At 36.4% G+C, this 14,554-nt stretch overlaps 1 protein-coding gene across 3 annotated transcripts in view; it reads left to right on the forward strand.

Moving 5' to 3' along the window:
* The window catches only part of LOC132705524 (teneurin-a), a 737,223-nt gene that overhangs the window by 701,902 nt on the left and 20,767 nt on the right, over positions 1 to 14,554 (forward strand). For all 3 annotated transcript variants that reach the window (XM_060676144.1, XM_060676145.1, XM_060676146.1), the window contains 7 exons: positions 670 to 852; positions 3,177 to 3,388; positions 3,717 to 3,858; positions 5,597 to 5,848; positions 10,131 to 10,308; positions 10,481 to 10,819; positions 10,976 to 11,379. In XM_060676144.1, coding sequence (XP_060532127.1) covers positions 670 to 852; positions 3,177 to 3,388; positions 3,717 to 3,858; positions 5,597 to 5,848; positions 10,131 to 10,308; positions 10,481 to 10,819; positions 10,976 to 11,379 — 1,710 coding nt within the window. The remainder of the gene's footprint in view (positions 1 to 669; positions 853 to 3,176; positions 3,389 to 3,716; positions 3,859 to 5,596; positions 5,849 to 10,130; positions 10,309 to 10,480; positions 10,820 to 10,975; positions 11,380 to 14,554) is intronic.

Below are 14,554 nucleotides of genomic sequence, written 5' to 3' on the forward strand. Positions count from 1 at the left end.
TTTCGGGCGCTACTAAAACGGATAATTTTGTTTTAATTAATTACCCTTATGACGATAAATAAACGTGCCAAGTTTTGTCAAAAAAAAACGATTGTTTCGCCGTATCTTTAAAACAAAGGACGCATGTCTATATGAAAAAGATACTTATTTTTGGGTGATAAATATATCATTGCCATCTAAATAATAAATGTTGAAACATCTTCCATAAAAATCGAGAAATTTTCATAATCTTGAAAAATATGAAATTATGAAAGATGCAAACAATTGCTCACGTATTGTCTCGAGTTGTACTATTTTTGAAAAAAAGTTAAGTTTAAAATTTCTGAGTAATTGAGATACTGGTCACTAAACCTTTTAAAACAATTTCGCAATTGTAAATGTTGTAAAACATATTTTACTGAGACAAAACAATGTTTCTGAAATTCAAATATGTTGTCAAGCATTTTGAAAGGAATTGCTAGTTATATGCCTATCAATATAACTTAATTATCAAATTTTCTGGAAACGATAGCACAGAGGCCACCTAGAATAAGCGCGCTATCGCTAATATCCGCCGTGTAATTTTGCAGCTAATTTAATACTTGATCCGCACACGAACTTCGATGTAATTTTCACAGTATATTAACTAGTTAGATTCCTCTTCCATAAACTAACTAAAGTTAATCTCAGGTCTCGATTGGTTACCAACACGTCTCGTGCAACGAGCCGGTATGGGTCACTCAGACGGTCGACATCAAAGGTTTCGACGTCGACATTTCCGACATCGGTGGCTGGGGACTCGACATACATCATCATTATAATTTCCACGAGGGCATACTTCAAAAGGGCGACGGCTCAACGCTCCACTTTAAGGTTTGCAGTTTACTATCTGTTTAATGTTCTTTGTCAGCGTCCGCAGTTTGAATAGTTTAACGGTGGGGGTTTATAATTATGTACCCACCCCGAACTTGACGTTCGTATATGCGGCGAATCGTTTTCAAAGCCGAGAGATGAAATATGGACGAAATTATTATCGCGCGAATGTTATTACTACTCCATGACTAAGTAGGGTTGCTCGTACCTAGGTGTGGCTGTTTTTCGATCTAGACGTGACGGGTTCACGTTTACGTATACAGGATGAAATATTAATAAACATTATATATATATATATATATATATATATATATATATATATATGTATATAGGATTTTGAATACTAATATGAAATATTAATAAACATTATATATATATATATATATATATATATATATATATATATATATATATATATATATATATATATATATATATATATATATATATATATATATATATATATATATATATATATATATATATAACCCAAATAACCCAAAAGCCGAAGTTGAAGCTTAGTTACACTCAAACTACTACGCAATTACCCAACTTACCCAAAATCAACGTAGTGGCAACTGTATAAGGTAGTACTTTTTATAAAACTCCTGGATTTCTCCTGCATCGGTTTTTGTTGAGTGGAACTAGCTAATGTTGGCTTCTTCAGAGCTTGACTGAAATTGTCAAGCTCTGAAGAAGCTAACAGGATGATTGGCGAAATGTTAGCTAGTTCCATTCAACAAAAACCGACGCAGGAGGAATCCAGAAGTTTTATAAGAAGTATTACAGCAGCCTGTCTAAGTTTATTTGAATAATATATAAAATAGATAAGCAAATAGGTTTCTGAAAAAATGTCTTCCAGTTAATTTTTCAAAGAAATTTGTATCTGTTTAAATACCCTTTGTTCGTTGCGGAGTTAATGATTACTGATGATGAATTTTAGTTTTCTAGAATAAGGTTTCATTTCCGGTTTCATGATTGTGTTCGGCAGATGAGTTGATTGGTCGTAATCTGAAGGCTCTTTTGTGTTTCTTTAACCTAGTTGATGTTTGTTGCTCTATTTCTCCAATATATTCGTCGCCACATAGGTCTGGAATGCTGTAAACTCATGGTATCGCAAGCGGAATTTTGTCTTTGGCGGATCGAAGATATCGAGAGATTTTTGGACAACTGGGAAATCTGGTTTTAACGCTATATTTTTAAAAAACTTTTGAGATTTAATGTAAAGAAAGACCAAGAAGGCATGAGTCCTAAAACAACCCCATATATGCGGCATAGAATATATTGGCGAAACAGAATGAAAAATATCACCTAACCTAAAAGAATATGAAAGAGCCTTAAGACTACCCCAAATAAACTCATCAGCAGTTGCCCAACACAATCATGAAATTCTTTTATCAAAGAGAAATCCGAGAATCCATCGAAGTCTATGAGCAAGCAAACAATCTTAACCGCGACTCAGGTCTTACCCTGTAACAGCTGTAACCCATATGGGAATCGACAACCCAGACATTGTTCATGGTCTTCCTTTTGCTCCGCAATCCTCAGACAGTATGTAAGCAGGTACAAGGTAGAATGCGAGTCAGTTTTAGTTAAGTTTTGAAGAAACCAACATGATAGTTGGCGAAACATCAGCAATTTCAATTTATCAACAACCGACGCAGGAGGAATCGAGAAGATTTTTAAATAGCATTTTAGTAGCGTGTTTGAAATTTCTTTAAAAAATTAACTGGAAGATATTTTTTACCTTATACTCGTACAATTACCACAACGTTAATTATGGGTAGTTTTGGATGGTTTTATATTTCAATAAATTCAATGTTGTTATTATTTTTTTTATTTGCATATCAATATTGTTTGGTGACAATGACGTAGAGCCATTGAAAAAAAGATAAAAGCAAATTCTACAGAGCGGCATCTTATACATGTCCCTAATTAATTTTGTGTTGCTGGGACTTCTCAAAATATGTTACTTTTATTGTAACAGCTGCAGACAAGCCGCATGCCGGTTGTGGTGATATTTGGTATACATGCCTAAAAATTTAGACTATCATTATAATCAAAACGTTTGTAAATTGTAATTAAAATATCATGTTTTCAAGGGAGTAACTGGTAAACGGGACCCCCAAAGGTTAAACTTGTAGTATAATCGTCTCGACGCTTTTTAAAATAGAGGAGGGTATTTCATTGAATTGCTGCCGAGGGAGGGGTTGTATCTTTTCCTCTGATTTTACAACAATATAGCAATAATATCAGACCTCGGCCGGCGTACATTTTCGATTTCACAGAAGAAAGAACCGAAATAAATAGGGATTTTCCGGCAGCAATATCCTCGCATGGTTAAGGTCGTTATGGGCACGGGTCTCCAAAGGAGCGTCGATTGTCCCGGTCAATGCGGAGGGCCAGCAAAAGACGCTCGACTTTTGACACCAGGGTCGCTGGCAAACGGTCCCGACGGGAGCGTCTACGTGGGTGACTTTAATCTTGTTAGGCGAATTACACCAGAAGAAAACGTATACACCGTGCTCCAATTGAGGTGAGTCGAAGAATTACATTTTTGTAAAGGGTGTTATTTCATAAATGTCAGATATTTCACAGGGTGACTTATTAAGCATTTGTAAGGTAAAAAGTAAAAGTAAAAAGATGTGTGCTCTAAAATGCTTCGTTTTCGTCTCAAATTTTAATTTTAATGAATATGGTCTTGCTTGCTGAGCGGTTCCCACAGGTCTTTTCTTTATTATTTGTGTTGAAAAAAACAAAACTTTGAGACCCTGCATCCAATGTGATATAACCAACACATATTAAATGACATCCCCTATATCGTGTTAATTTTTATAATATGTTGCGTAAATTTTTATGTGCAGAGCAACTCAGGTGGCGTACCAATATTACCTGACCGTATCCCCAGCCGATGGTCATTTGTACGTTTCTGATCCTGAGAAGCATCAGATTTTGAAAGTTCTGTCCCTGGAACCGGTTCAGGATCCGACGATAAACAGTGAACCCGTAAGTTCCATTTTCATTGGGATTCCCTCAGTTTTGCTCGCCATTTCCATTACTTGACTTTGAATATAGCCACACGAAAATCAATCAAACCGCTTAACTAAAAAATCCAAATTTAAAACTTTGATCATCTGTCGAATATAAAATCTCATTGGCTTTCAGGAATAGAAGATATCGATAATTCACGCTTCCTCTTTTTCTAACTAAGGAATATAATTCATTAGTATCTTAAACAAATCAGCATTATAATTTTTATTATCACTTTTATTATTGAAAAAGGAGATTTGAACTTTTAGATACACAGGATTGAGAAAATTAGACGCCCATTTTATACCCTAAAATTGGTCACATTTAATAAACCTATTTTTAGTCATTTTGACCAGAGAAATTTACAATCAAACAAATTAGCCTCACTTGCTTCCTGACCCACTAATTATTTACACTTCAATTTAGGGAACATTCAAATAAAATAAATTAATTTGCTCTTAAAAATAATGCGTCTTAGAGAACCAGGTCAAGGATTGAATACTCCACAATTAAGAAAATTTACTTCGATTTGAAATGAAATTAACAAAATCTGTTAAATTCTTTAAATACATTCAAAACTAATAATAGTAATAATTAAAATTTTAAAAAATATTAACCTTAGCGGTCTGTACTTCGGTTACAAGACGTCCCTAGAAGCTTGATATTTAATTTTGAATTATCTATATTATATACTCATAAGGACCATCCAATTTTTTATTGATATAAAGGGTGATTCACGTTGAGTGTTCTATTAGAAGCTCTGGAGAACTAATTTTTTTTTCAAATTTGGTTTAAGCCATAGTACTTACATCTTTTTCAAATATGTTGCCAGGGTTGCCAATTCAACACGAAACAAATGGCAATATTGCAAATTCAAATGGGAACCTATTTATATTAGTACGTTTTCAGGTTTTGTGCAAAATTCTGAGTAACTTTTTTTTCCTATGCCTATCTATTTCTCTTCCTTCGCATTGCATTTCATTTTACTGTTACTATTTTTGTTCAGGAACGTAAATTTTTGCGACACCCTTTATGGCTTACCATAAAAATCACGTCATTGAATATTCAAACAAATGTTTTAGCTAATCCCTGTTACATTTTGAAATTGCTTACTCACTTCCACACAATAGTATATTATGTAACAAGTGCGGTAAACGGCCTTTGAGTCATTAGTTTATTTGTCACAAGCGGATCGAGTATTTAATAAACGAGTGAGTTAAAAAGTTCACCGCACGTGGTGCATACTATACTTTTTATACTAGTTTTTGAGTTGGATCCGTGGGAAAAGAAACTGACGTGGTAAAGTGGCGCTTTCCGCACGCTATATTTAGTTATTTTACAGAAGGGAGTAGAAAATATATTAATTAAGCTTTAATAAAATGGTGTTTTTCTCCAAAAATATAATAAAATTGTTTCTTTCTTTTCGATGTAAGGGAAAGAAAGAATTTTGCACAAAATTAGGATAGATATTAATATACATGGTATTGCAACGCTACGGTTGGAAAATATTTGTGTGAATCACCGTTTACTGTTCAGCCAAAAAAGTAGGGTGGTTTTCCACCTTTAAATTAATATAGCGAAGTAAATCTTTTGTTTATCCCGACTTTAGATTTTTTATCACCTTTTTGATTTCCAACGTTATTGAACGTACCGAATAAACGCAGCCCCTTACCAATACATTACGCCTTTCTGCAACATTTGATAACCCCAACAGGTCGTCGGGAACGGAGAACGCTGCATTCCCGGTGACGACATGGCGTGCGGGGACGAAGGTCCAGCGAAATACGCCAGATTGGCTCATCCTAAGGGCATCGCGATTTCGGTGGACGGCACCATGTACATCGCCGACGGCACTAACGTACGAGCCGTCGACCCTAAAGGCATTATACACACCCTGATTGGCAACCACGGTCATCACAATCATTGGACGCCGATTCCTTGCCGGGGGGCGATCGCAGCCAGCCAGGTTAGTGAAATTTAAATTTAATCGGATCGTATATAAATGAGATTATTAACGTTAATTTTACAACTGTCGTTTAACATCGACATCTGCGCTCTTAGATGTGGGCGGTCAAGTGGGCAAAACATAATTTCGTGAATTGGAGAACGTAGGTGAGGCCGCCATTGAATGATTTTTGTCATATTAAAAGCGGACTAAATGAAATGAACAACAAAGGCTTTTAAATGAAAATAGGAAATTATTCCCTGTAAAACAAGCCATTGAAAGCTAGGCGTTCTTTTGACGTAAAATATCTCACCTGTCAGATATTTAAGGAAATATTTAATTTTGGAATAACTCATTCTTTAAAAAAACCGTAGAAAATTACACCGTGATAATTTTTAAGCACCTTGAACCTATTTATTCTATGAGGGAGTCGACCTCAAATACATAGGAAAGTTTCAAAGGTAGATGTCACTTTTGACATAGAATTCAAAATGTCTGAATTGGTAGGACTAAGTATACATGAAGTATTTTTAGAAAGTTCCAGAGAATCCATTACGGCTAAAATAAATTTTTGACTGTGAAAATAGTTTATTATAATAATTTTTGTTTTCTCCAATGTAGGACTGTGTTTAATTTTTTCATTTAATTTTGATATCATATTCCTATCGACACAACTCTAAATGGAAATTGGTTTGAATTTTGAATTGAACTTTAGATTCGAATTACTATCGTCCACAAGATACTCGACAAAATTTTGAAATATAAAACACGTCAGTCTCTTTACCGTAAGATTCAGTTTCGAAGTGTTATACACAAACCTAGATCTGCATCGAATCGATGATCTCAAAGTACCAGAACGTAGAAATGAAATGTGTAAGAATCCTGGGCTCAAAATGCAAATTGCATATTTAATTTTAATATCGACCAGTCTCCACCAGTATCCAAAAGTAATTATCCAACATTAAATTCAAAATATTGAGCTCTCTCTATCTCTATTATTTTGTGTAATTGTATTAAACTTTAATTGTCATTGTAATTTGAAAGTGTCTACGTAGGCCTGCACAGTATCCCGAAGTCATATGTTTTTCATTTATATGTGTATTTATATTTTATAGCAATAAAAGTTTCAAAAAACTTGAAGTTTCACAACATAGTCACCGTATATATTACCTCAAAGTATTTAGGTATAAATATGAATTCAAAAAGGGTTACAATATGCAAATAAATTTAAATATCTTGTAAAAGAGAGTTAGAAAGTTGTATGGCATGCCATTGATAACTGAAATGATTTTTGCTTGAATTGAACTTTACATTCGAATTTTAATCTCAACGGAGACTTAACCGTCCCACCGTAAAGTTTCAATACATAATCGCCTCGTGTATTTCATGAAAAATTCGCTCCAGCTCATCCAGTCTAATTTATCACGGTCGTAAAAACCAAAGCAAAAAAACGCCAAGTCATCAGAACCTCCCCGCCGTTTCGTCCTTATTGTTTACACGATACAATCGAAAATCAGTTTCTATACGTTCCTTGCCGAAAACGTTAACGTCCTTAACGTCGGCCATTATAGTAAATCAATGATCGAAAATCGTCGCCACGTTCCCGACATCACTCCCGCCCCACCCGCGCCCCGACTTCCGGGAATGATATCGGAAATTTAGTTTGCGACCCTGTCTCGGTAATCGCCGAAAGTTAAATTGCCTAGGTATTTTGTTTCTGGGTGCCGTGTTTGTATCAACTTTCCCTTTAATTGACGCGTTTGTGCCCTTTAATTAATTTAAATGTTATAATCAGTTTGACGCCAAAAATTTAATTAAATTTACACGCGCTCAAAGTTTGTCTATTTAAAATAATACGGTGCCGCGCGTATTATTGTTGCGGGATATATAAAGGCGTAATTTAAATTGCATCGTTGATTAAATTGTGTTTGCTTTAAGCACTCCCGGCGACTCACGTGTTTTTGTAGTTAATTACAGCGCGGATTAACAATTTTTCAGTCCGTAATGTGTTACAATAATTGAATCGATATTATGCCGGGTCGACGCCAAACACACAAAACATTTTTGTTTTACAAGTTGTCCAACCACTGTGCTGAGACGGGCAGGAAACTACCGAATCAGTACGAAATCATATAAATGTAATTCGGTTGTCTTGTGCTAGCACTAGTGTCAAAAATGGAGAAAAGCAGAAAAAAATCGAGTAGAATTGTATAGCATAAACTCAGTGGATGATGTTGAAAAGGATATTGGAATATTAATAGTCAGTACACGAGAAAAGGCAAAAAGTGAGGGCAGCTATGTTTTAAGTACGCAACAAGGGCGGTAAATGTGTTGCATACTATACTTTTTCCTCGACCGTTAGTTTTTGGGTACATTTTCGCAAAACAACACATGACCGTCAGAATTTACAAACGTCAAAATTCAAGGCGTGGGAAATATCTCCGAAAATATCCGATTGCGCCCAAACCAGTGCGGTAAAATCCCGAAAATGTCCGAAGTGGCTCGGTTCCGTGGGAAACGAAACTGAAGTGGTATAGTGACTCTTCTCGCACGCTAGATCGGTGTGTAATTAGACATTTTACAAGCGGGAGTAGAAAAATACTTTTGAAAAATACGTTAGACTGAGTTGGGAATCGCCTGTTATTGCCAAACTTTCGGTTATACCTATAGCATTTCTGTGATTATTTTTATCATTTGGAAACTACAGGATCATCAAGGCATAACAGATTCTTAAAACCTTGTGTGGACATTCTTGAAAATTGCTAAAGCTTGAGCAATTCTCACCACTTCGTCCAACATGATTATTACGTAACTGAACTAACAGTTTATTCATAGAATAACTTTTTCGCTGTTTTAAGCTTAGTCTCGTCCGTTTCATTTTACCACCATCGGATGAAGAGGAGCGAAAGGTATAATAACTGGCGACTAGCAACAAATAAATTTTCATTTTTACAATTTTCTTCCTGGTCTGTCGCAGTTTTTTCTACTTGGTCTGGAACGGCATTATATCGAAGCGACAGAATCGGGGTGTCGTAAGTTGTTGGTGTCGGGTGTGGGGTTGTACCGATTCCTCGATATTTAAATCCCGGTGTCTACGCAATTTTAAGGGCTGTCAAAAATTTTCTAAAATAATGACAAAAAAAATAATTCTCTGAAAAGAAAATGGGACAATATGATTTTTCATTTTCATTAAATAATCCGTTCACTTTTTTTTTTAAATTACAAGAACCATTCCTTTCCGTATACGGTACCCCCCTTCCCTTTCTGAAACACCCGGCATAAGCCAGATGTTCGCGTCACTAAACCTTTTAAATGAAATTATTTTTTTTAATTTCGAAAAAATAAGGTATTATACTATTTTAGCAAATAAGTTAGGATCTCACAATTCGTTGATATCTGTTTATTCATTAATTATACCGTGTAAGTCAGTAACTTCTTACTTCGTAAAGTCTTATATTATTGTAACAGATGAATTAGGGCACAATTCGTTGACATTATTGGTGTCGGGTGTGGGGTCGCTATACGCTAGATGCACAGCGAATCATTGACATAGAATGATTCATGGTTTTTGTATTATTTTAGCAAATGAATTAGGGCCTCGCAATCCCTTGATATTGGTGCCAATGCCGGAGGAGTAGAGGCGATATCTCAGTGCATGTTGTCTTACCGAATTAAATTTCTACACTTTGTGAGTCCTTGTAAGGATCTCGTTAAAAACAGAAGCTTCGCTATTTGCTCTTTTCAAATTTGAAGTTATCTTTTCTATGTAACTTTTGAAGGAGAAGCCGAATCGGCTACAGAATGATCACACCCATTAAATGTCAAAGATGCCATGTAACCTTGATTTCCGATATAAACGCAACTTTTTCTATTGTGTACTCAAAAATACAAGTTTTTCGGGCACAGTCAAAAATGATTTTAAGTGTCTCCGTCGAAATAAAAGCTATTTGCTTAATTTGGCGTAACTGTAGGTGTAGGCCTTATCGGCAACTAAAATTTTTGTATTTACAGTTGAGGAGCGCTATTTTTTTAAATTAGATGAAATCAGATTGAGTTCTTAATTGAAGGCGATTTATACAGGGTGCGCCCAAAAAATAATTTTATTCATTTGGAATATTATGTCGTGTTGAACTGGGCGAGATAGTAAAATAGTAACCACCGAAGAAATTCCAAAATTGAAATTCGAGCATTGTGTAATAAATCGTTAAAATAGACCACACCCAGAACAATGTCGGTTGTGGGGTCATATAAATAATTAGCTTATACCGACATATTGTGACAAACAAAATACGCGCTTTTTTAGGCACAATTGCAGTGGCCAACCGGACTTGCGCTAAGTCCTTTGGATGGTTCCATTCATTTCATAGATGACCGCTTGGTGCTACAGCTCACGCCTGACATGAAAGTGACAGTCGTCGCTGGTTCTCCGCTACACTGTCACCGAACAGATAACGGAACCAAAGAGGAAGACAATGTGTTAGGTAATACCCAGGTTCAATTATCTAAGCTAATGTCAAGATGGATGAGTAGTGGGTAGTTAAAACTGGTTTTGCGTACAAGCTGATGAAGCACATAAAACTGTGCCCCACCATAAACCGGCTGGGTCAAATTAGACACTGTTAAAGAGAAATTCCTTTTTTCGTTCCCTTGCAGGTACAGTTCTTGCCTTGTCGTTCGCACCAAACGGCGACCTTTACATCGCCGAATCAGATACCCACAACACGTATTATATCCGCCTCATAGATACATCCGGGAAAGTCGTCCACTTCGCCGGCAAATTGCAGGAAAAAGACAAAAAGTGCCAATGTCCCGTAAACGCAACTACAGCAACTCCCGTTAGGAGCAGTCGCGATCTACCTGCTACTTGTTTATGCCCTCCGGGAGACGACACCACCAGCAACGCGGAGACATTACTGTCTGCGAACGCCCGTTTCCAGACCATTTCCGCCATCAGCGTTTCGCCTGGCGGAGTTTTGCACGTCGCCGATCAAGGTATAAAGTGGTCCTTAAATCGCAGTCGCGGGGAACTTAAGTCGATGTAAAACATTTTACGGGTTATAAAATCCTTCTTTTATTTTAACAAAATATACGATAATCTCTTTGCCACAAAAACGAACGCACAGAGAGAAGGCAACGTTTTAATTTCAGGTTCGCTTCACATCCTGGCATTGGAACATTATCTTCCAACTCACGACGAGAACGGCGAATTTCGAATTCCTTATCCGCCTGCAGGAGAAATCTACGTCTTCAATCGCTACGGTCAACACGTTGCCACCAAAGACTTGGCGTCTGATAAAACGCGGTACTCCTTCCTGTACTCAAAGAACACCAGCTTCGGAAAGCTTTCAACGGTTACCGACAGTTCTGGCAACAAAATCCAATTCTTAAGGGATTACAGCAACGCCGTGAGTTCTATAGAGAACACCCAAGATCACAAGTCCGAGTTAAAGATATCCGGGGTGGGATATTTGGTGAAGCTCACTGAGAAAGGAAAGTCGGAAATTGAGCTGGACTACGACATGAACACAGGACTGCTAACCAGCAGATCAGGAGTAAGATAGATTTTCTCAAAACACACCTAATTTTAAATTGCATATTGTCTCCAAACTAGTTTATTCTATCTCGTATCTTATCTTGTATTTCAAAGCATTTAACTTCCTTATTTCTTTAATATCTTGATTAATTTAAAATTTTTGACAGATGTAATATTATTTAAAGCAAAGCGCCTTTTAAGTGTTCGTACCTCGCTGTAATCCCCTGTCTCGGAAACAGAAACTCGAAAATCGTCTTTGGAAATTGATATTAATTTATTCCTTACCAGCCAAGTACATCATTTTGAAAACTGCAATATTTCGTTTCAATATATAATAATAATAATTCAATTTAACTTTGGATTTGCTTGCCTTATAAGGGGTGTTTTTTTTTTCGATGTATAGAACTTTAAGTTGCAATAAAACAACGATGGATTATTCGATTGACATGAATTTTATTTATCCGAAAGATATTCTTGTAGCATTACATTTTAAATATGATTTCTGGCATATGACCGCCACAGCTGGTGTGGATGTAGTTCAATCTGGACGTCCAATTTTGGATTACTTTTTCCAACATTTGTGGCCGTATATCGGTAATAACACGGCGAGTGTTGTCTTCCAAATGGTCAAACGTTTGTGGCTTATCCGCATAGACCAATGACTTTACATAGCCCCCAGAAAGTAGTCTAGCGGTGTTAAATCGCAAGATTTTCGAGGCCAATTCGCAGGTCCAAAACGTGAAATTAGGCGGTCACCAAACGTGTCTACCATACCATATCTACTGGACATCATGGTTATTCAATTCAGGAATGAAAGAGTTAGTAATCATAGCTCTATACCGATCACCATTGACTGTAACGTTCTGGCCATCATCGTTTTTGAAGAAGTACGGACCAATGATTCCACCAGCCCATAAAGCACACCAAACAGTCAGTTTTTCTGGACGTAGTCAGTTTTGTTTGTTAACGTAGCCATTCAACCAGAATTGCGCTTCATCGCTAAACAAAATTCGCTTATGAAAATCGGGAACAACGGCAATTTCGTTTTGGGCCCATTCGACGAATCTACACCTTACTTGATGATCGTTTGGCTTCAATTCTTGCACGAGTTGGATTTTGTAAGCACATAAACCAATAAATCGATTATGGCACGAGCTGTGTGACATGTTACGCCGTCTTGTTGAAACCACACCTCCTGGACATCATGGTTATTCAATTCAGGAATGAAAGAGTTGGTAATTATAGCTCTATACCGATCACCATTGACTGTAACTTTCTGGCCATCATCGTTTTTGAAGAAGTACGGACCAATGATTCCATCAACCCATAAAGCGCGCCAGTCAGTTTTTCTGGATGTTGGCGAGTGTTTCGACATACACTTGAGGATTAGCTTCGCTCCAAATGCGGCAATGTTGTTTGTTGACGTAGCCATTCAACCAGAAGTGCGCTCTCGTTTTGGGCCCATTCGACGAATCTACGCCTTACTTGATGATCGTTTGACTTCAATTCTTGCACGAGTTGGATTTAGTAAGCACTTAAACCAAGATCCTTTCGCAAAATCTTCCATAAAGTGGATGGACACAGATCCAATGCTACGCTCTACAGCAACTACAGCTTCTTCTGTACGCACCGTACGGCGTCTCTGGGGATGCGAGTTATCAATAAGAGTAAACGTGGTGCGAACACGTTCTATGGTTAATCGAATTAACTGCTCTGATGGACGATTTTGTCGACGATAAAATGGACGTAGTGCGCGATACGTATTCCGCACAGAACCATTATTTTCGAAATAAAATTGCACTATTTGCAAGCGTTGTTCAGGCGTGAGTCTATTCATGATGAATTGCCAAACCAAACTGTTAAATCGGTCGCCATCTTTAACAGTAATGCCAACTTAAAGTTCTATACATCGAAAAAAAACACCCATTACATATGTACTCAACAGTTACATTGTTACGTCATATTTTCTATCAAAAATTGGTACTGACTTTGACAAAATTTTATTTATAGTATAGGAGTTAAAAACTTGGTAATTGACTACCTAGATTCAATGTGAGTGATATTACATACCAATACACATTTTCCGGAAATTCAAGGGCTTATTCTCCCCGTGAAATTAATATTAAAGTTCAAATTCAAACTTTATAACTTTCTTTTCTAGTTTCCATTTAACCTAAAATTTAACACACTTATTATTTATTGAATAAAACATTTATTTCTACTGCCTATAGATAACAGTACAAAGTTCATCTTATCTTTAACCAAAAGCACAACAATACAGGAAGTGCTTTTGTATTTAAGACCTATTTTTCTTCTGAATATTAAATTCAATAAACATCACGAATGCCAATGGTAACGCTAGTCTTTATTCGAACCCCAACAACAGACAACAATATGAACTCTATACATAAAAGTCACAGCTTTAGAATTTTACTTGTAGCGCCTTCTGCCGGCATGGCGTACGATAATGCGTTGGGCTGTAGACCCATAATAGTATCCACCATGTTCACCTTATAGGGACCCTACCGGTTAAGCCGGGTGAGTGACGGTCGATGGTAGGTTAGAACGTAACGTGGATGAAAGAACAATAACATATAGCAACCTCACACATACTATTTACAAAACTTCTGCTTTCTCCTGCCGCGGTTGTTGTTGAGTCGAACTTGCTAAGGCATTAATAATTAACATCACACAATTAACTGCTTCCTTCTGATTATTTTTACCTAATAGCTGCACATACCTTTCTATTACGGTTTTCAAAATAATAGTTATTTTTCTTTTCTCCCCAAATTATGATCTCACTAAAGTTTTAAATTAGCTGCCAGTTGAAATCACAGGAGGCTGAAATTTTGGTTGCAATTTGTTAACGAAATAATTTCTTAAAATTTTTAGTTTTTGACAGATGCCAAAGTTTCATGCCTAAATTGGGAGTTTTTGCGGTTCGAATATTCGCTGGGAAATATGCGGACAGGTAATGCAGTATATTCACGCTGAGTTTACGAAATTTGGAATTGCCTTAAATTTTTATCCACAATTGATCGCAAGTCATTCCATATTGACACAAACTTTCTTTCTTTTTTTTTTTTTTCAAATAAGTTTAATTGAATTTCCTGAACATTCTTGTTGCAAGAGAGTATCTTTTAATATTTTTTAATGGTCTTTAATTGTGTATTTCGAAAACATGTGAAAAACAA

Source organism: Cylas formicarius, unplaced genomic scaffold, assembly GCF_029955315.1.
Source record: "Cylas formicarius isolate icCylForm1 unplaced genomic scaffold, icCylForm1.1 PGA_scaffold_7__23_contigs__length_41026272, whole genome shotgun sequence".
In the NCBI taxonomy this organism is placed as follows: domain Eukaryota; kingdom Metazoa; phylum Arthropoda; class Insecta; order Coleoptera; family Brentidae; genus Cylas; species Cylas formicarius.